Source organism: Sardina pilchardus, chromosome 10, assembly GCF_963854185.1.
Source record: "Sardina pilchardus chromosome 10, fSarPil1.1, whole genome shotgun sequence".
Lineage (NCBI taxonomy): Eukaryota > Metazoa > Chordata > Actinopteri > Clupeiformes > Clupeidae > Sardina > Sardina pilchardus.
The window spans coordinates 2,293,169-2,312,696 of record NC_085003.1 but is presented as its reverse complement, the minus strand read 5'-3'; the positions used below and the strand labels follow the sequence as shown (position 1 = coordinate 2,312,696).

The 19,528-nt window shown below is 45.7% G+C and overlaps 1 protein-coding gene across 7 annotated transcripts in view; it reads right to left on the bottom strand.

Moving 5' to 3' along the window:
• Positions 1-2,579: 2,579 nt before the first annotated feature.
• The window catches only part of cnot1 (CCR4-NOT transcription complex, subunit 1), a 29,095-nt gene continuing 12,146 nt past the window's right edge, over positions 2,580-19,528 (bottom strand). For 2 of the 7 annotated variants that reach the window (XM_062548400.1, XM_062548402.1), the window contains exons 13-49: positions 18,959-19,199; positions 18,746-18,865; positions 18,536-18,658; positions 18,253-18,404; positions 17,882-18,032; positions 17,374-17,572; positions 16,534-16,638; positions 15,776-15,900; positions 15,284-15,570; positions 15,111-15,189; positions 14,730-14,957; positions 13,879-14,019; positions 13,606-13,785; positions 13,379-13,495; positions 13,171-13,281; positions 12,997-13,074; positions 12,729-12,906; positions 12,368-12,516; positions 11,666-11,962; positions 11,050-11,190; positions 10,845-10,949; positions 10,318-10,437; positions 9,821-10,015; positions 8,991-9,133; positions 7,248-7,356; positions 6,961-7,130; positions 6,504-6,735; positions 6,076-6,324; positions 5,648-5,811; positions 5,412-5,529; positions 5,198-5,299; positions 4,885-5,058; positions 4,639-4,788; positions 4,239-4,419; positions 3,998-4,130; positions 3,737-3,871; positions 2,580-3,496 (exon numbers count right to left, since the gene is read on the bottom strand). In XM_062548400.1, coding sequence (XP_062404384.1) covers positions 3,418-3,496; positions 3,737-3,871; positions 3,998-4,130; positions 4,239-4,419; positions 4,639-4,788; positions 4,885-5,058; positions 5,198-5,299; positions 5,412-5,529; positions 5,648-5,811; positions 6,076-6,324; positions 6,504-6,735; positions 6,961-7,130; positions 7,248-7,356; positions 8,991-9,133; positions 9,821-10,015; positions 10,318-10,437; positions 10,845-10,949; positions 11,050-11,190; positions 11,666-11,962; positions 12,368-12,516; positions 12,729-12,906; positions 12,997-13,074; positions 13,171-13,281; positions 13,379-13,495; positions 13,606-13,785; positions 13,879-14,019; positions 14,730-14,957; positions 15,111-15,189; positions 15,284-15,570; positions 15,776-15,900; positions 16,534-16,638; positions 17,374-17,572; positions 17,882-18,032; positions 18,253-18,404; positions 18,536-18,658; positions 18,746-18,865; positions 18,959-19,199 — 5,761 coding nt within the window. In that variant the 3' untranslated portion in view covers positions 2,580-3,417. Of the gene's footprint in view, positions 3,497-3,736; positions 3,872-3,997; positions 4,131-4,238; positions 4,420-4,575; positions 4,789-4,884; positions 5,059-5,197; positions 5,300-5,411; positions 5,530-5,647; positions 5,812-6,075; positions 6,325-6,503; positions 6,736-6,960; positions 7,131-7,247; positions 7,357-8,990; positions 9,134-9,820; positions 10,016-10,317; positions 10,438-10,844; positions 10,950-11,049; positions 11,191-11,665; positions 11,963-12,367; positions 12,517-12,728; positions 12,907-12,996; positions 13,075-13,170; positions 13,282-13,378; positions 13,496-13,605; positions 13,786-13,878; positions 14,020-14,729; positions 14,968-15,110; positions 15,190-15,283; positions 15,571-15,775; positions 15,901-16,533; positions 16,639-17,373; positions 17,573-17,881; positions 18,033-18,252; positions 18,405-18,535; positions 18,659-18,745; positions 18,866-18,958; positions 19,200-19,528 lie in introns of all 7 variants that reach the window. The other 5 variants (XM_062548395.1, XM_062548397.1, XM_062548398.1 and 2 more) reach the window with 4 other exon arrangements.

Below are 19,528 nucleotides of genomic sequence, written 5' to 3'. Positions count from 1 at the left end.
CCCGCCCCCAATAAGTGCAGCAGGGAGGGACCGAAGAAAATGCTCGGCTTGGCATTCTTGGAAATAGTTCTCTGGACTGAAAGGAACTATAGGCTACTGGCCTACTCATTCTTTAACAGAATGGCCTACATCAGAGTAAAAGGATGAAAGTGATAGCCAAGACCACAATATCACAACACTGTCCGTCCAGATTGTCAATTTCAAGTGTCTGTTAAACATTTGAAGTAAACCAGCATACAAATGGCATAGGGGCACAGATCGAGAGAGATCTTCTATCAATTAAAAATGCTTAGCCATGCTTATGGTCTGTAATTGATGAATCTGATTAGTTGTCATTGCCCATCATACAGAGAAATGGTCTAGCATGGCAGCAAACACCATAGATTAGTTTTGAAAGATTGTAATCTTTTGAGTAAAGTTTGAATGGGGGGCATTAATTAAAAGACTGTCTTTCAAGAATCTTTCCCAGATCTTGTCAAAGTTCTCTGATGTATGAGTAGCAGAAGTTACTAGGCCTAATAATAATCTTTATTTATAGAGCATTTTCTAAACAAAGTTACAAATTGCTTTATAAAAGAATAAAAACAAAAATTGTCTGAAACAACCATTTTCTTTTTCACAACCTGAAAAATTTAACATAAACACTATAAACTTTGCGGTATAAGTGAGTTTTAAAAGGAGAGATTTAAAATATGTCACAAAAGCTAACCTTATTTGCTCAGGCAGTGCATTGCAGAGCTTTGGGGCTAACAGAAAAATATCTGTCCCCTTTAGTAGCAAGCCAGGACTCAGGAATGGTTAGTAAACCTTTGCTTGCTGATCTTAACATGCTTGTAGGACTATATACACTAGCATAAATGTAACCAGGGGAAAGGCCAGGAGAACCTTAAATGTATTACAAATGTAAATGTCAATCAATTCTCCAGCATATTGGGAGCCATTGTAGTGATGCTAGAACAGGAGTGTGATCATATTGTTTGGTCTTATTTAGGAGCCTGGCAGCAGAGTTTTGGACTGAAGCCTGTGTAGGGACTTTTGAGTGAGGCATTTGAAAAGACTGTTACAATAATCCAGGCGTGATTAGACGATAAAAACATGTCAAATGGTATTCCAACCTTTCCCATTGTGGCCCTTGAAGGGAGTTGCTTCATGGTGTATAGGGAATAGGCAGGATTCCCAAATAGTTTTCAGTTTGGTTGTCAGGTGGGTTTCATGGTCATTGCTTGTTCAATCTTTCATTGGAACACCTCACCGTTGAATCATCCGAGCAGTCACAGTGGGCCAAGGGCCACGATCTTGCACCATACCAGTGGTCCTAAGCTGTTTTGTGCATGTGGCATTATGTGTAGATTGTGGTGATGTGGGGTCCAACATGCCGTCCTGGGACCTGAGGCAGTCATGGCAGGTGTGACCCAACATGCCAGCACAGAAACACACTTAATCAACATTAACATGCTTCTTGATATGTCCCCAAGATGCAGGTGGAACTCATTGGGGAGACATTTGGCACCCACCTGCAAGTCTGGCATTTTCAGTGCTGATGGTTTTGCTGCTCGAACACAAATCAGGGCAGCAGCTAGAGTTCTACTGTGAGATAATGTCATAAGGGGCTGGCCTAACATGTACACTACTCAGAAAAAGGTAGGGATATCTGGCTTTTGGGTGAAATGCAATGTTTCAGTACAGAAAGTACTGAAACATTGAACTGTTGGGCATTCAAAAGTTTAGAGAAGGTCACATTAAGTTCACCTGTAAAGATTATAGTGGATTTCAGGTTCATACTAGCCTGGGTTTTCCCATACTGCCTTGCGCGGTGATTTCAATCCCGCTGCTAAGCCAGTCTGGAAACTAACGCCCAAATGTTCGCCTGATGTTGGCGAACCAATCACAGAACATCCGAGAAGTTTCCGTTGCCTTCTTGCGTCTACATTCGACGCCAAAGGATTTACCGCAGCCCTTAGCGTTGCATATGAACGAGTTGGGTGAGCTATGCGTATTTGATAGACATCCGTGGCGCCCAATGAACGGATCTGGGCATTTTTTCAAATACGAGAAAATGAACGTCTGGTTGCCAGACCACGTCTCATTTGAGAAGTGGTAGGCGTTAGCCAGGCTAGGTTCATACTGAAATTTAACCCGTAAGTGAACCATCCCTGACTTTCAGTAGTGTACTTCTGCTTGTTATATTATACAAAACATGATCATACACCCCAAAACTCATATTACTTTTGTGAAATATCTTAGATTTAGGTCGTTTTGACTTCACTAGATACTATTTAACTTCCACAACCTGCAAGAGAATGTTTTGACTTACACAACAATCTCAGATGCAAAGCACATTAATCAATAACAAATGTTTAGTGAACCTCCTCCCCAAATGCAACATGCTGAGGCACAAAAGCTTCACACACATAGTAAGCCGCAAGTCAGTTGATATCAAAGGAGCTCAGATACCAGCGTGTTCATGCTCAATGATCAGATTGATCACAATAACTGTTAACCTTTACATTTAACAGTGATTTCATTCATTAAAATTCTCGATTTTCCTTAAAACTACAACAGAAAACAAAAGACATCGGTGCAGTTCAAGTGTTTAATGCGTTAACTACAGAATGCATACATACAGGAAATAAGTAGCAAGAACTAAAGGCAACTATAAAGTACTACAAAATACAACACTCGGACCAATACATTTACAAAACATTCAAAATCCTTACAAAATGGGCTGTATTGGTCCATCTTTTGTTCAGCAATTTGGATCTTTGTACAAATTCAAGATTCAAATTACCATCAAATTTCTGAGTATTCCACAATTTTACACGTGCCGGGGAGAACCTAGAATTCCCGCATTTGAAAACGGTGCTACCTTTACCCCAATCCAGCACTCTACCATCACACCTGTCCAGCTCCGTTGAGATCTCTACACTGCCTGCTCTCCAAGAACAATAACCAAACAGAAATTAGGCAGCTTTCATAAAGTACCACCATAAAGTTTCAGAACAAAAACAAATCAGTCTTGAAGACAAAAACCTAAAATCAATGGTTGGGGTCTGGGAGAAAGTCAATATTGTATTGGTGCATGCTGATGTTTTCTCTGTCATGTAAAAATTAAAGTCTATCAGATGGCTTGGGCAAAAATCATCCTTCGTAGTCCCTTTTAATATTTACAATGTGGCTTCAAAACTTTATTTAACAGCATGTCCCCATGACATAAATAAAAGAAACTTTTGTTTTAGTTTTTTTCCTGACCAAAAAAAAAAACCAAAACAAAAAAACCTTTGATCTAAATGGGGGAAGGGGTAGAAAGAAAAAAGTCCCAGTTGAATTCAGTGCTGACAGTGCTGATGACGGCATCAGTGTGAGAGTTAGTGGGTTGGGGTTGGTTCTCTTGGGCCTCAGAGATGGTGGCTGTACAGCCTAGCTGGCACCCGTGCCCTCCATCACCTGCTGGGCCTGCTTCTGCCCCATACAGCACTGAGCCACCGACTGGAACAACCTGCAGAGGGACCACACAGCTTCAGTGACGGGACCACACAAGATACATCTCGCTCTAGGAAAGCAGGTTTCAAGATGGACAAGTGTGCTTAAGTCAGAGGTTACGCATGCTCCTCATTCGTTCTCTATCTGTGTGTTCTAACTGAATGCTGTGAAGAGCACTTCCTCAATCTTAAACACTGGGCTGAAGTCAGACATGTGAAACCTCAGTCTCACACAAAAGCTTTTAAAAGGCACTTACTTCTCGATCTCCGGAGCGCAGTGGACAAAGTCGTGGCTCCAGAACTTAAAGGCCGGGTTCTTGATGAGCTCAATGAAGGTGATGAGCAATCCCCATGGGTGCGGCCTGTTCACAATCAGCCTCTCCAGCAGGACTCTGCACAGGACGGGAAGACAGTAATGTATCTGCTTACAGGAGCGATCACTCACATACACTCACACATCTATATGGACACGGACACGGACACACGCAGACATACATACATACAGACGCGCACACTACCTGGTGATTTGCTCCTGAATGGCCTCTGTGTTAGCTTCAGCAAACAAGTAAAGCATGGTGCAGCTGAAGTAATGTGTGTGGCTGTTCGGGTAGCGGAGCTGGTTGGCTATTGCGTTCAGGAACAAATAGCGGCCTGTAAAATAAAGATATGGGTCCAGATGAGACGCGGTGGCCAGTGACCATCCATCAGCACGTTACCTTCTACTGGATACACCTAGTGTGAGCACGGCTGGAGTCCTACCCTCAGTGTCCAGGTCCACGGCAAGGTTCTGGAAGATGTCCATGTGTGCCGAGTGTGTGATGGTGCTCATAGAGGGGGTGCTGCCCTTATTGTGGATGTGAGCGATGGCCTGAGTGCCCACGTACAACACCAGCGCATTGATCAGCTGAATATTGTAGCGATTGCCGGGCTCATTGGACACCTGTGCAGAGGTACAAAAACACCAGAGCTGAAGCACGGCCAAAACCAAACAAAACAGATGTACTCCTTACTCACAATCCATTCACACACTCACACAAGACAGTCTAGTTCTACAACACAAACAAAGAACACTTGCCCAAAGAGTAAAAAATTTAACCTGGTCTAAGGATGTGTCGCTTTGCTGTAAGTGCTTCCAGGGACCCAGAGTGGCGCCCCCTACCTGCAGGTTGCTGCGCAGCTCAGAGAGGAAGGTGACAGGAGAGCGCGTCTTCAGGTAGGAGTCGAGATCCTTCTTAAATTGGGAGGGCATCACTCCAGTAAAGTTAGTGAGGATGCGTGGAGCAATGTTAATTTCACTCAACATATCCACCTAGCAGGAGAAAGGGGAATGGAGAATGTGAATCCAGTCACACTGACCACACAGATTCCTTTGGAACGAACAGATGCGGTGCTGTACAGGTCATACCTTCAGATTGGGGGTGAAGGGGTCTGGAAGTCTCATGTTGCGGGGGAAGGCACTCAGGATCAGGTTTCGCAGCTGGATGCAGTTGGGAGGGATGACGTCACAGAAGCCATAATGGTAGTCACACAGGAATTCTGGGAAATCATGGAGCAGGACCAGAAGCACCCGGAGAGTGCCCTACAAGTACAGAGCAGAGACAGGGCTCCATGTTAATCAGAGCTCATCACCAGCATAAAGCCATTGTGCTCCTTAGCAAGCATGTATTTAAGGAGGCGTAAGGATTTAAAAGATGTTAATGGGACAATTTGGGTTGTACCTTGTACAGGATTTGCATAGGTTTGTTGAGCTCGACATTCCTCAGGAAGGGGGCTAAGTACTTGAACAGATCAATGAGCAGCTGAGCATACATAGGCCAACCCTGAAAAACACAACACACATTATGTAGTGCAGGAAGAGAACACATTTTACACACACATTTATTTATTCATTAACTGTGAAAGAACTCATGTTAACCAACGTTGAAAATGTACCTTCTGCTGTGGGGTGTGTGCTAGCATCCTGGCAATGAAGATTCTGTGAGAAATCAGCTCCAGCCATGCGTAGACAAAGCCAGGGGCTTTTGTAGGCCTCAAGATGTGAAAGGTATTGCTGTGGAGTAAAGCACATAAGCATAAGCGCACACACACACACACACTCATTCCACATGTGCCCCAACCAGTAACTGTAGGCTGGTGTGTGTGTGGTGCTTGGCATCTGCGGTGCTCACCAGAAGGCAGTGAGGGTCTGGAAGTTGATGGTCTCCAGCACGTGCTCCGGGGCGTTGAGCTCCAGCAGCAGCATGATGAAGATGCGGTGGTAAGGCAGCTGCTGGAACTCAGTCTGTCTCACGTCGTGGTCCTGGATCAGAACGCCCACCACAATGCCCAGCACCTGCAAACACACACAGCAGAGTCAGCACACGTCAGCCTGCAGCCTGCACACTTTCCTCCAGCACTGCAGGACTGATTTGGAATATCAACATACCCATGCGCAACATTTCTAAGGAATCTATTGTCGTGCTTGGGGTGCTATGTTCTGCCTTTCTATATTATGTTGTTGCCCTTGCCTTCTGTACATTTCTCATTCCCATTTATGTCAAAACTATGCAATACTTCTACTATATGAAGCAGTGGATGCTTTCCCCCCACAACGTACTTTGTTGAGCAGGTTGATCTTGGTGACCGTGTTGGTGGCCTCTCCAGAGTGCTTGACCAGTAGGGCGATGAGGCGCACAAAGGCGTCCAGGTTGTGGTAGCATTTGGCTCTGATGATGGCGGCGCTGGCCGCAGGGTTGTGCTGCTGCTCGGCCTGCGCCCGGTAGCTGATCTCCACACACATCTCCGTGCAGAGACGGAAGAAGCGCGTGATCAAGTCGTCCGTCTTGAGGATGCCCTGCTGGTGCATCTGGGGACGCAACAGGCAACCGTTAGAAACAAAGCCTTCTGATTATCAGATCACAGGCAATCTTGGATTCTTGTTTGTTCTGCACGTCAGTGCTCATGATTCTTACAAATCATTGCCCATTTAAAACCTTACACACTTCAGAGTAAAATATATATTCTTTTGGGATTTCCCAAGCGTACCTGGCCCACGAAAGCCGAGAAGGCTTTGGTACTGTCCCGGCCGGCGGCTGCAGAGTGGTACAGGTTGACCCACTCCCTCAGCAGGTACTCGGCCTTCTCGCGGAGGCCTGGAGGGTCATCGTACTCAGATGCCTGGGAGATCCCAGAGTGCATCATGAAGTTGGGGCCGCCGTGAGCGCGGTCAATCATGGCTTCATAGTTGGAGCGGACCACATCCATCAGCTGGGGCAGCCTGGGAAACAAGACACCCTTTAACCTCATGACAACTACACTCTTGGAAGGTCATGGGAGTCTTGTGTAAGTGTTTGTATGTGACTATGTGCCTGGGTTCATCTGTACATTTGTGTGTGTGTGTGTGTGTGTGTGTGTGTGTGTGTGTGTGTGTGTGTGTGTGTGTGTGTGTGTGTGTGTGTGTGTGTGTGTGTGTGTGTGTGTGTGTGCGCATGTGTGTGCTCACCCTTCTGGGGCATTAGCTCTGGAGTGGGCGCTGGTCCTCATCAGGGTCTCGATGGTGTGGAAGAGGTCGGCCTCCGTGATGTGGCTCACACTGCGCTCATCTACGAGCAGCAGCTTGACCAGCTGCATGGCAAATGCCACGGCCATGTAATGCAGCCCGTTCTCCATGGACTACAACACACAAAAGGACAAGGTCTCAGTCATCAGCATGAGCACAGACGCACTCTGGGCCACTCAACATCCCTCATGAGGATTTGCTATGGCGCTGGATTTCGTGAGGAGTTTTACCTGTGCCAGGTGGAGGTCATACTGCTGCATGTTCACCAGGTGATTTCTGATCAGCAGCTCCACTGCCTCCACATTGTATTTGTACTCGTCACGGCACTCAATCAGGCACCTGTCATTGGTAGGGGAACAGGGGCGGTTAAAACAGGCGCACTGTAGCACGGCAGATATTGTGGTCAGGTAGGGCTTCAACCACTGATCAACTAGTCTGGCTTTCACCATACTAAGCTCAATCTTTTAAGATGGAACATTAGTCTGGGGAGGCTGCGCTTTGTTTCTACTGCACTTTGCGTCGCTTAAGTTTCGTTATAGTCACGTCACCGGCCAATTACAGTGTGCCAGGACTAGAGTATGGCCGTTTCTGATTGGAGCCAAAGGTTGTGGCAGTAAACAGAGGATAAAGATCTGCTGGTTCCCCGGAAGTTCAGGCAGGGTTCACCCAGCCTACTGATCAACTAGACCAGGGGTCAGCAACCCAAAATGTTCAAAGAGCCATTTTGGACCAAAAAAACAAAAAACAAATCTGTCTGGAGCCGCAAAAAATGAAAAGCCTTATGTAAGCCTTATATGAAGGCAACACAGGCTGTAAGTGTAGCCTATATTATCTATATTAGCCTACTATCAAAATGACTAAGTAGGCTACAACGAGGCTAATATTGGTCATAATGAGCTTTCATGATTAAATGTTTTTCCCTGCAGCGCATCTCGGAGAGAATGACACACCACTAGTCTCTTTTTGTTGTTCGCCAACTTCTCATTACAAAGCAAACATGCAGGCAATCCTTCCGCAATGGCAATGAAAGCAAATGATTCGGTCCATTCTGCCTTAAATTCTCTGATCTCATCGGCTATCTTTCTCTTTTTCCCTTTGGGATCCATGGCATGGCCCATGCTGACACACCCGCCGGTTTGTTTACAACCATTTACAGCCACCTGCCTGGCACGGCGCCGCCCTGAAACGTGTGTCGCAGGCTATCAAATCTTCGTTGACAGAAATGTTGAATATTTATTATGCACATTTTTACAACATTGGAAAACGTAAAGAATGTTTGTCCTCATACAGAAACCATATTAAAACAAACAAACAAAAATCCCCCCATTCATTTTCATACATTTTTGAAGACGCTCCAGGGAGCCACCAGGGTTGCGCTAAAGAGCCGCATGCGGCTCTGGAGCCGCAGGTTGCCAACCCCTGAACTAGACTGATACAAATCAACTACAAAAACAGGTCGGTTGCGTCATGAAGCATGCTTGTTTGCAATAACTCACAGATTTAATATAGAGAGGTTTTTTCTAGATTGATGCGATTGTGCGGTGAGGTAAAACCAGCACAACTGGTCTAGGAGCATTTCACAACTCTGCAAAGAGGGTTCTAACCTACATTGTGAAACCACCAGAGGCACATCTTCTATGTGCAGGCATATGAAAAGGAAATATGATGGCCAACAGGAAGGAAACTCAACCTTTATCTCAAAACCAAATTAACCATGAGCTGCGGCTGCTAGCTTAACAGTCTAAAACTGGCACATTTCCTTCAAGCTGAATGAAAGTTGCCTGCAATGAAAAATAAACCGCAAACCTTGAAAAATAAAGGTTGTATAGGATTATATTTCTTATCTATTCAACACATTGACTAATGGAAATGGAAAATCATATTGACTGATCATTTAAAACAGTTCTCCAACACGTGTCAAAAGACACATTTGACATTCAGTAGGTCCATTAGGAGCTACCAAGGCCACCCACCTGGTGATCTGCTTGTTGCACCACTGTGGGCCGTAGGCCCGTCCGTCCTGGAGTGCTTTGAGCACCAGCAGGTGGCATTCTCTGTAGCGCAGGAGCAGGTCTGGATCAGCACCGCTGGTGGCATCCAGCAAGCCCTCCACAGCCTGAGAGAACACACACACACACACACACACACACACACAATGAGACACCACTTTCACATATACAACACTGGACTTTTAAATAACACACAGAAATTACACAAGGCGTTTCAAATGAAACACCGGACTTGTATAGGCTATATGACCATATGCTTTACAAAGGGCCCATTCACACAAGGAATGATAGCAGTCTATACTATAGCAGTAAGTGCAAAAACAACAATTTTAGTAATGCTCTACTTAATATGACTCACAATGTCTACACCGCATACTACAATAATAACAAAGAACAACATTGAATGTTGTTGAAAGGCTTACAGTCAATCAGAACCAATCAAATGTTAGACATCAGTCACTAGCGTGAGGAAAACGTCCTTATCAGTGGTCAGTGTGACACTCATAGCATTTTAGTTACGGTTGTTTTTATAGCCATCATTCCTGGTGTGATTTTGTTTTTTTGTTCAATAAGACTTCAGCACTCATCTCCTACACCAGGCCCTGCTCACTGCATTGCCATTCTCAAACACCAAAGGCGCCTCATGTGATGTAAAATAAGTCTCTGACTCACACCCGTATTTAAAACAGTTCCAAGAGAGCCCTGCGTGGTTAATTACAGTTAAGGCCGTTTTCCTGTGCAGACGCCTTCAAAAGAAAGACTGCGTGTGCAGACCAGTTGAAATAGCGGCTGACCTTCTGCAGCAGGCCCAGGGCGGCGATGCCGTCGCGGGAGTTGCGTGCGAGCACCACGGCCTCCAGCAGGCTGCGCAGAGCCTGGGTCTGTGGGTTCATGGCCAGGGCCGGGGGGATGGCATGCAGGTGCTGCTCCAGATCGGCAATGCACTTGTCATAGATCTGAGCCACGTCATCAGTGGCCCATGCCTGCTGCTGTAGGACACAATCACAGACACAGCGTTAGGAATGGCTCAACACTTAGTAGTGAACTGGAAAAAAATCTGAACTAAAAATATATTTTAACTTGTTTTGTATTTATCAGTACCTGGCAGTATGCAACATACTACCAGAATATGTTGGTAATGCACTAAAAGCAGTTTGCAAACCACTATTAAACAACAAAAGTATAAACTCCTATTTCTGTTTGAAATGCCCATTCAGGGTCAGCAGCATTTTAGCACATGGCATGATTGGGTGTCTTAGCATGCCGTGATGGGGAGGAAAAGTGCAGCTACCTTCATTGGCTGGGCCAGGAATCCTGTGGGCTGAGACAGATCATTGCTTGGGAGAAAGCCAGGGACATTTCGGGCAAACTCCTCATAAACAGCCAGCTGCTTTGGGTCCACACCACCCACCTGAGGTAGAGAAGGCACAGAGACTGAGTATGGCACAAGGCAAGAGTTTAGAGTTTAGGACTCCACAACCAGTGGGAAGAATGAAAACACAAGCATGGCAAACGATTATGTATAGAAAAGAACTTGCCTATCATATCAGAATCATTGGTCAGTACAGTAGAAAAAACTTGAGCACTGAAGTCACATGCATTAATTTTTTTTGGTGGCCATTTTAAATTCCCCTAGATTGACTTTTGAATAGTAAAGTACTTCATAAATAAAAAGGTAAATGTAATGAAATGGAATCAAATAAAATAGATATCTAAAATAGGGTATCAGTAATACAGCCATCCTATTGCTTGAATCTCTTGGAGTTTGCTGTTGTGTGTGAGTGTTGTGCATGACGCTGTTGGGTGTGAGGGGCTCACCTTCAGTCTGATCTGCTCTGGCATGCGCTCGGCCTGGTAGGTGAGCACCACGGGGTCACAGTAGCGCCGGCCCTCCTGCCGGGCGTGCTTCCTCAGCTCAAACTCCTGCTCAGGCACAGGGGACACGGCACGTAAGACACCACACGGCATCACTTCACACAGCACACACACATTCACACTCTTTGGAAGGCTCAGGAGCACTCACTGTGGCCAGCCGCTTGTCCATCTCAGGACCGGCCTTCTCCACGGCGGTCTTCTGAATGAAGCAGCACGCCAGCTCGCAGTTGTCCTGGGCAATGCGGCCGGCCGCCTCCTCCATCATCTCTCTCTGCTGAGGGGTGGGAGCCTGGGGACAGGAGGGTGGCCATTACACACACAGAACATTCTAGAAAACAGCACAAACTACCACTGTGTCTCAGACTGCCTACTTGCACACTTCAAATACCTAGTTTAAATACATAGTGCAGTTAATGCAAAAACTCAATGCACTGAAAGTACCCGGACGACGCCCTAATAACAGTCACAAAAGTTCAGTGTGGAACAATGGGCACTACTCGCACTAAACAGGCATCCTTTGTGGGCAAGTGTATAAATAAATAAAACATACATATAGTAATTTCCCGCGTATAAGCTGCATTGTGTATAAGCCGCAGGGCAGTGTTTTATGCAAGTTAAAAGACACAAAACCATATTAATACAATATTAACTGTGCCCGTGTATCAAATAGCGGAATCATTTTTGCTAAATCAATGTATAAGCCGCGGCTAATAGTCGGGAAATGACGGTAAATGTTCCTTTGTGTGTGTGTGTGTTTAACACACCCTAAGTGCTGCAGCGAAGCTGTTCTTGAGGTTGGTGGCGATGCTCATGAGGAGCGGCTCTCTGCAGGTGATCATGGCCATGCCGGCGGTCAGGTTGCGCATCATGTGATGGGCCGCCACGCGCATGCGGGACTCCTCCGAGTCCAGCGCAAAGTCCTTCCTGACGATCTGCTCGCAGGTGGTCATGGCGATCTTGATGGAGCGGTCCACCACGGGGTGCACCAGCTCCTGCACGGCGCGCTCGATGGACTGCCGCACGCACTGCTTCAGCTGAGGGTGGGCCTGCAACAGGGGGATCTGGGAGGCACACACATGACACATGCAACTCACACCCGACATCGCTTTTACACTCCAAGTGAGCATTGACTGCTAGTCAAAACTAGTTTAAAAGCATGTTCATTTCATGCCACCATTCTGGTTTCTCCTGACATTAAAGGCTGTATAGCTAGGACACTCATATTAGCGGGGTTCCACTTGATGTAGCTGCCAGCAGCAGTCTTAAGACGGTAAATAACGGCATAACGTGGTTATTTCTGAGATTCTGATGTGTTTTCCACCATGACGTGTGCACAATTCCGGGCTGAAAAAACATATCAGTATCTCCGAAATAATCATGTATGCGGTCAGCTTAAGACGGCTGCAGGCAGCTACATGAAGTGGAATCCACCAATTGACTGGAGCAGTCAGTGTGTAGGTGCTCACATTGATGTTGATGTTGATGTGCGGGGCCAGCCCTGCTAGGGCATACACATTGATGTCGTGGTAGCTAAACTGAGGCGTGGGGGGACCGGTAGCGGTGCAGGCTGTGGTAGTGGCTGGAGCTGAGGGAGCAGGTGCAAACAGAAGAGATTCTGCAATTACAGAAACACAAAGAACACCATCAAGGTTAATACAGAAACAGGGCAAGAATGTACAACACAAAAGATATAAAAACATGTACTTAGCAACAGAAATAACATATCATGATGGACTATTTTATTGCCATAAAATTCAAAATTAAAATCGAAATGAAATGAAATGAACAGGTCAGAGTGACTTAGACCAGTTGGATATTGTCGTTTACCTGTAGTGACTACAGGCAACATCTCTTCGGGCGGCTTGGTCTCCTTCTTTGGTGCAGACAGCTGCTCCTCCAGGTTCTTCAGTGTGTCCTTGTCCTTCAGCAGGTTCCCCGGCTTCAGGTCGTTGATGTCCAGTGACAAGTTCTTACACAGAACCTCAATTTCAAACTTCAGGTTCAACTGAGGAGGGAAGAAAATACAGATGAGCTTCACCTGCCCTGTGACAAGGGAACACAGCATACGTGTGTGCAAAAGTCAAAGCTGTAGAACCTTTAAGTCGTGTTCCTGATGCAGCTCTGCCAGTACATTCATAATGGCCATTGTCCAAGGATTCAGGGGCCTGAAGACCTTCAAGAGAGAACGGATGGGTTAAACTCTGCTTCATGCTCATTGGCTCCTTGCAAATACACACTGTGTGACTGGAACTATGGAAAAGAGCCTTACCACACTGCGGAGGCTGGACTCGAGGACTTTGGCAACAAATGGTACCACATACAGCAACTCCTGCTGGCCTTTGACATAGGCCTCAAGCAGCAAGGATTTCAATTCCAAATCCTGTAGGAGAAAGTAAACATTAGATCACCTATCTTACTACAATACAGAGGGAGTTCCTCGCTTTTCATGTACAAGCAGGCTTCAGAGACATGCCTACCTGATATAAGATGGGCTTGTTTTTTGCAAGAGTAATCATCCCCAGCCAGTGTCCCAAGTTCTTCAGCAGGGAGCGATCAGAAAAGTTAGCAGCTGCCTTGTCAGAGGTAAGAAGGACCTAAGAGGCAAAGCAAGATTGATTTATCATTTCCAATACGCTGAACAGGCATACATACAAAAAAAGCTTAAAAGAGAAACGCAGGATTTGCCTATCACAACATGTCTCACCTTGATGTTCCGGTAAGTCTCATTCAGAACCATCTTCACAAACTCTGGGTTCTTCAGTGTATCCAGGAAGTTGGAATACAAGCTGTGGAAATTTGGCTCAATGCTGACCCTCTTCATGACTAGGTACTGAGATACCCAAGGCATGAACTCCTCCTTTACGGTCTCCTTTAGCTCCTCAACCTGCAAAACAGGGGACGATAAAGCAGTTTAAGAACCATGCAAAACAAAAACATCCTTACATCAATGGAAGTAAATACTATATGACAGAAGCACCTTTTGGGACATGTTGGACTGAGAGAGGTTGTTGAAGATGAAGGCAATTTTCTCTTGCACATTCTCAGGTGGCTCTACAATCCTCTCTGTTTGATCAGTGGCCACCAGCAGTGTGTCAATGTTGGTCGTATTTATAGAGGGCTGAAAAAAGAACACAAACAAAATACAAAGTTCAGTCAAAGCGAGTAGCATGTGCTTAATGAAACCTCAAACATCAGACATACCTGTGGCTTCTTCAAAAAGCTAATTTTCCTGCATCATTTTCAGCAATTGTGTCAATCAACTAGACTGGGCAAACTCAGCCCGATCTGCCGGCGATTGGATTACACCGTGCAGCTCAGGCTGGAAACCAGCAAATTTATCGGTCCTACTTCCTGTCGATGTTTGCTGGAACCAATCACAAACTGGCTTATCCACCAGGTAGACCCAGACTGTTGGTCTGATTGGTTGAAGGGCTATCCACGCGTAAATTTGAACTATGCCCATTGACCACGCCTCTTGTGCAGTAGAAATACAGTGCAGAGTCCCCAGACTAAAGTTCAATCTCAAAAGACTGAGCTAAGTCTGGTGATAGCCAGGCTGTCAATTAACCACATTCATTAGCATTAGCAATCACAGGCACTTGCTGCCTCCACTACTTGGACCACAACCATGGTAATGTCTTCACATTTACAGTACAACATGAACTCCTGCTCATCACCCATTTTAACCCATTAGTGTATCTAGCCTGCTATGCTAGACCGTACTATTCCTTGGTCAAACAAGGACATCATTACTTTCTGGGGACATTACTGAACACATTTAAATCAGTTTGAGATTATGCATTTCTACACCTTCTCACTCATACTCACTGGCACATCTTTCTTAAAGACAGCAGTAGGCCTGGTGATGGTGGTGGTTTTGGCAGCGGTGGTGGTGGTGGTAGCGGTGGTGACCAGGGTGCTGGCCTGTCCAGGCTGGGGGGCTTTGGGGACCTGGGACTGGGCCTGAGCCTGGGCCAGCGCTAGACTGCCTGGTGTGGTGATGGAGCCCTGCATCTTCACAGGGGGGTCCCGTGACTGCTGTCCATACTCGATATACTGCACACACCGGATATGGAAAACACATGACGGCAGACTTATTCATCTCGAAAGTAGGATCTACAACCCACTCACAATAGGGGACTCATTTAAGTGTGCAGAGAGCTGCACAAAAATAAACGTTTAATGCCAAAATACAAGAAACCTGTTTACCTCTTGTAAATGATGGGGGAACTGGAGAAAATGAGCTATGGATGCCAAGTGCTGACAATACTGTGGATAATCCTTTAGCCTGCAAGAAGAAGGATTAACTTAAAACTCAAGTATTTCTGATTAGAATACTTCACGAAATAACTTTTTTGTGAAAGAAGATCTAGGAGTCCTACCTATTTTTAAACCTATCTAGTGCAGCAATCCCAAAGTAATACATTTTGGATCCAAAGGGTTTTCTTAAGGCTTCAAGAACATATCTCAGTGCCAGCCCCAGAGCCATGTATGTGACTAGGCCCTTCTCAATGATGCCCCCAAACAGACAAGCCGTGATGTGCAGCTCTTTGTCTGGGTACTGGGGGAAGAAGCGATACTCCTCAAACAGGTTCCTCAGCATACAGTTGAACACCTCACGCTCGCGCTTGATACTGGAGTCCTTAAACCTCTGCAGCATCTCCAGCACCTGTGGACGGAGCAGAGTAGAAAGGGTGGTGAGACCGCCTTCATTCATTCATGTGTATCTGAGTGCTGCCTGCAATGTTATGTCAATATCCAAGAGATCTTTCAGTGCAATTTCAGAACCTTGTGTAAAATGAAGTCACTAGCATGATCTCATCCAAATAATAGATTCCCAAAACCTCTGCAGAAGGAAATTGAGCAAAACCCACCTCATCAACAGACATGGTGGGGTGTGGGGGATGGTTATAGATGCGCTGGAAGTAGCTGTTGGCCTCATCATCAATTTCCTTACTAAAGTGCTGGTTAGCCTCAGGCCAAACCTGAGATAGGTCAGCTGCAAACATACAAAATGAAGATTAACGCAAAAATCCCAGAAATTCCAATAGAACGGATCAAGAGGGGATAATGGACGACACAGCATTCAGATATCAGAAAAATACTGTACGCTTGAGGTGGTCATGTGGCCGCAACGCACAGAACAGTGCATTATTTTTCTGATACCCAAACAACGTTTATTTTCGCTTTAAAATAGCCTACTATTATATATTTTATTTGTTGCTCATTATCATTTAATCTTTAGGCTTATTGTAACAGCCAGAGCAGCTCATTGCATTGTTATGCTAGTCTAATAGCTATTTTTATGATAAACATATTGATATCGGTATTGGAAAGTACATAAATGTAAATACTTGTGCTTGTTTTGAATCAGTGCATCCCTACTAAATGCCACCTCGGTCATGTCACAATGTGGCTATGCTCTGAATTGCCAATTAATATAGAAGCGCAATGTTGGAAAAAACTGAAACTAATTCGTAGGTGTGTAAATATCTGAAAAATAAATGACGTTCTAAAGAGCACAATAGGAGATTCAACCAAGTAGTGGTAATCTGTATACAATTTCATACATAGTTTTCTAGATTTAGAATGTGTGTTCAAGAGGGATGCAGATCCCCCAAATCACACTTACTCTGCTGAAAGGTGGGTGGGTTCAGACTCGGGGTGCCCTTCCTAGTGCCAAATGGGTCACTGTTGACCGCTGGCATCCCAAGTGTAGAGCCAATACCAAGTGGAGCTGCACAGGGAACATCATTGATACATTATCAATACAGCCCAAAATCTTCTCTAGAGCACATTCTTGTTGCAGAACACAACTGAAAATGAAGCTATGGAAATAGGTAGTTTTTCCTTTTTTATTTATAAAAGTGGTCACTGTATGTTCCCAGCCATCCACATTTATGTTTTAGTTTTGTTAACTCTATGCAACCTTGCATCTAAATTCAGTTGTGCGACCTACAAATTATGCTGTAATCGTTGTGGCTGAACTGAGGGCACACTGTACATGGGCATGACTTGTTCTGCATTACCTCACCATTATAACGCATTGCTTGTCTATACAACACTTATATGCGAGCACACACTCAGCAACATTGCCATATGTTACCCCAAAGCTCTGCTGACAATGGGGAAAACATTTATTAGGGCTATATATACAGAGAATGTGTTTCAAGTGAACATCATACTATTTGGAGTATCAGCATACACAACAGCAGCCTTTGTTTGGTAATCCAAGGTTTGAGGAGTGTGAATTTGAGATATTTCAATACAATTGACTAAATGGTTCTAATCATTTAATTTCCATTTATGGATATTGGCCAATTCTTGTGTAGCCACATGAACTACTGTACCCCTCACATTCACATCAAGAGAATCGTGCATGTAGTTTCCCCTTGTGCACAGTATACAATCGTCTCATTTGTATTCGATTTCTGTTGACTATTTGCTGGTATGGTGATGCTGGATGACATACCTGGAAGTTGTGTGGAGAGACCTATTCCAAAAGTGGCACTGGGGTTTTGGGTGGTCAGAGGAGGAAAGACCTTGGCTGGAGACTGTGGGTTGCTGAAAGCAGAGCCCCCCAATGTGGTGGGGAAGCCTGGCATGCTCGGGGTGTGGGGGGCGGCCGGCGTGCCCAGGCTCAGGGAGCCCATGGAAAGAGGTTCCAGAGTCTACAGAAACAACGACAGGGTCACACTCAACAATACAACACCTCAGGCTCACTCAGATAAATCAATGTGCATAAACAATTCTGAACATATAGCCCAAGATAACAGATTCCATTAGTCTATCTTTTCTGTAATAGAGGCCGAGATTACTCTAAATTGATTGATGTAGACCAGGCTCAATGCAACTGCATCCCCAACTGGCTGATGTGGTTAAAAGAAACTTAAACAATATGGGGAACTCCATAGATTAGAAATGTTGAGGCAAACTGGTTCTTAATAGAGAACACACCACGCCCACATAATGGCACAAACCTGGACTGGAGAGATGGCGTCGAGACTGCTGGTGCTCGGAGCGCGGACCTTTGACATAACTCCCGGCGGTGGCTGGCGCGCTTTGTTCATCACATTACTACAGTTAGCCGCCATGGTCAGGATGGTTTCCGAAAGCTCCTGGGACACATTCCTATTCAAAGGGCAAAACAATTTAGTTTACATACCATGACATGCATTAGACCATATTTCATGTTGCAACACTGACACTGATAAAGGTGGAGGAACACGGAGATCTATTCAGCTCAGCTGCAACACATGACTGGTTGACGCCAACTCACGTGTTGAGAGAAATCTGCATTTTGGAAATCTGCCAAACATCAGTCTATAATCAAAAGTAGGGGAAGCCTCACCCAGCACAAGACTGCAGACACGCTAACATGGTAGCCAGTGTTTCAGGAGGAAGCTGAGCACTTTTGGGCTGGTCCTTGTCAGGTGCTAGACCGCCCATGATGGAGGGGCAGCGTCTCTTTAGAAATGTCACGCAGGCTTGGATGAAGGGCTCCTATTTAACAAAAAAAGGGTGCACATCCACATTAACATAGAGCCTACAGAAAACAGAACAACCCCTAGTCCCACTTCACTCAACACAGCAACGGGTTTTGTGCTAAACCCTTGACCAATCTGCAAACCTACCCCGTGCTCTCGGATTTTATCGGTCAGCCATTTGTCAAGTTTGAGGTATTCACGGCGAGAGGCAAGTGCAGCAAGGTCAATTACAAAGGCAAATGGAGTACCATTTAGCAGCATGGAGAGAGACTAGGGACAAAAAGACAGAATGGGTTGAAACAGGCAAATCTCACAGGTTCCATGAGTTTGTTTAAGGCGATCAGGTGATCAGGCTACCTTTAAGTCCTGAGCCACGTCTAATATGCGCGAGAGCTTGGCTTGGTCGTACTGCTCCCCTCTCATATACCACTCTGCCATTGAGTGCATGATGAGCTGGCGGATGGATGGGGACTGGCCCTGAGAACACAGGAAGCACCACGTGGGTTAGTAAAGGGTGACCACAGGGGTCAGGAGGTGTGCTGGACAAGAGCACGGCATGTGCCATCCTACCTGTCCATGCCAGGCGTAGTGCAGGATGATGGCAGAGTTGGGATGGTTCCCCAGGAAGATGGGCATGAGGGTGGAGATGAGCTCGTGGCGCAGCGTGTGCCAGGACGTGCTGATCTGCAGCAGTGCCAGCACCAGCATGTCTGGGCAGTGCTTGATGGGGAAGCTGAACAGCTGCTTCACCTGGTCGTACTGGCCCACCTCAGACAGCCGCAGGAGACTCTCCACCAGGTCCAGACTCTTCCTGTCGGGGGGAGAAAGGGCCAAAGCACACAACGGCTGTCACACCTACTGTCCTCAGGTCAAGCACAGCATGCATCTTCAACCGTTTCCAATGTCAGTTGCTTTGTCACTATGGCGAACATTCGTAAAGAGTTCTACTAAATCACATTACACAAGCACTGGCGCCTTTCAACTGCAGGACTTCAAATTCAAGGACTTTTCAAGGACAATTCCCTCAAATTCTAGGGGCCAAAATAACATTGGTTGAGGTTCTTATGAAGGTTAATTGCTGTTACATTACTGATGTTTTATTTATAATGAGAACGATCAGGAATTACTGAAGCTCCCAGA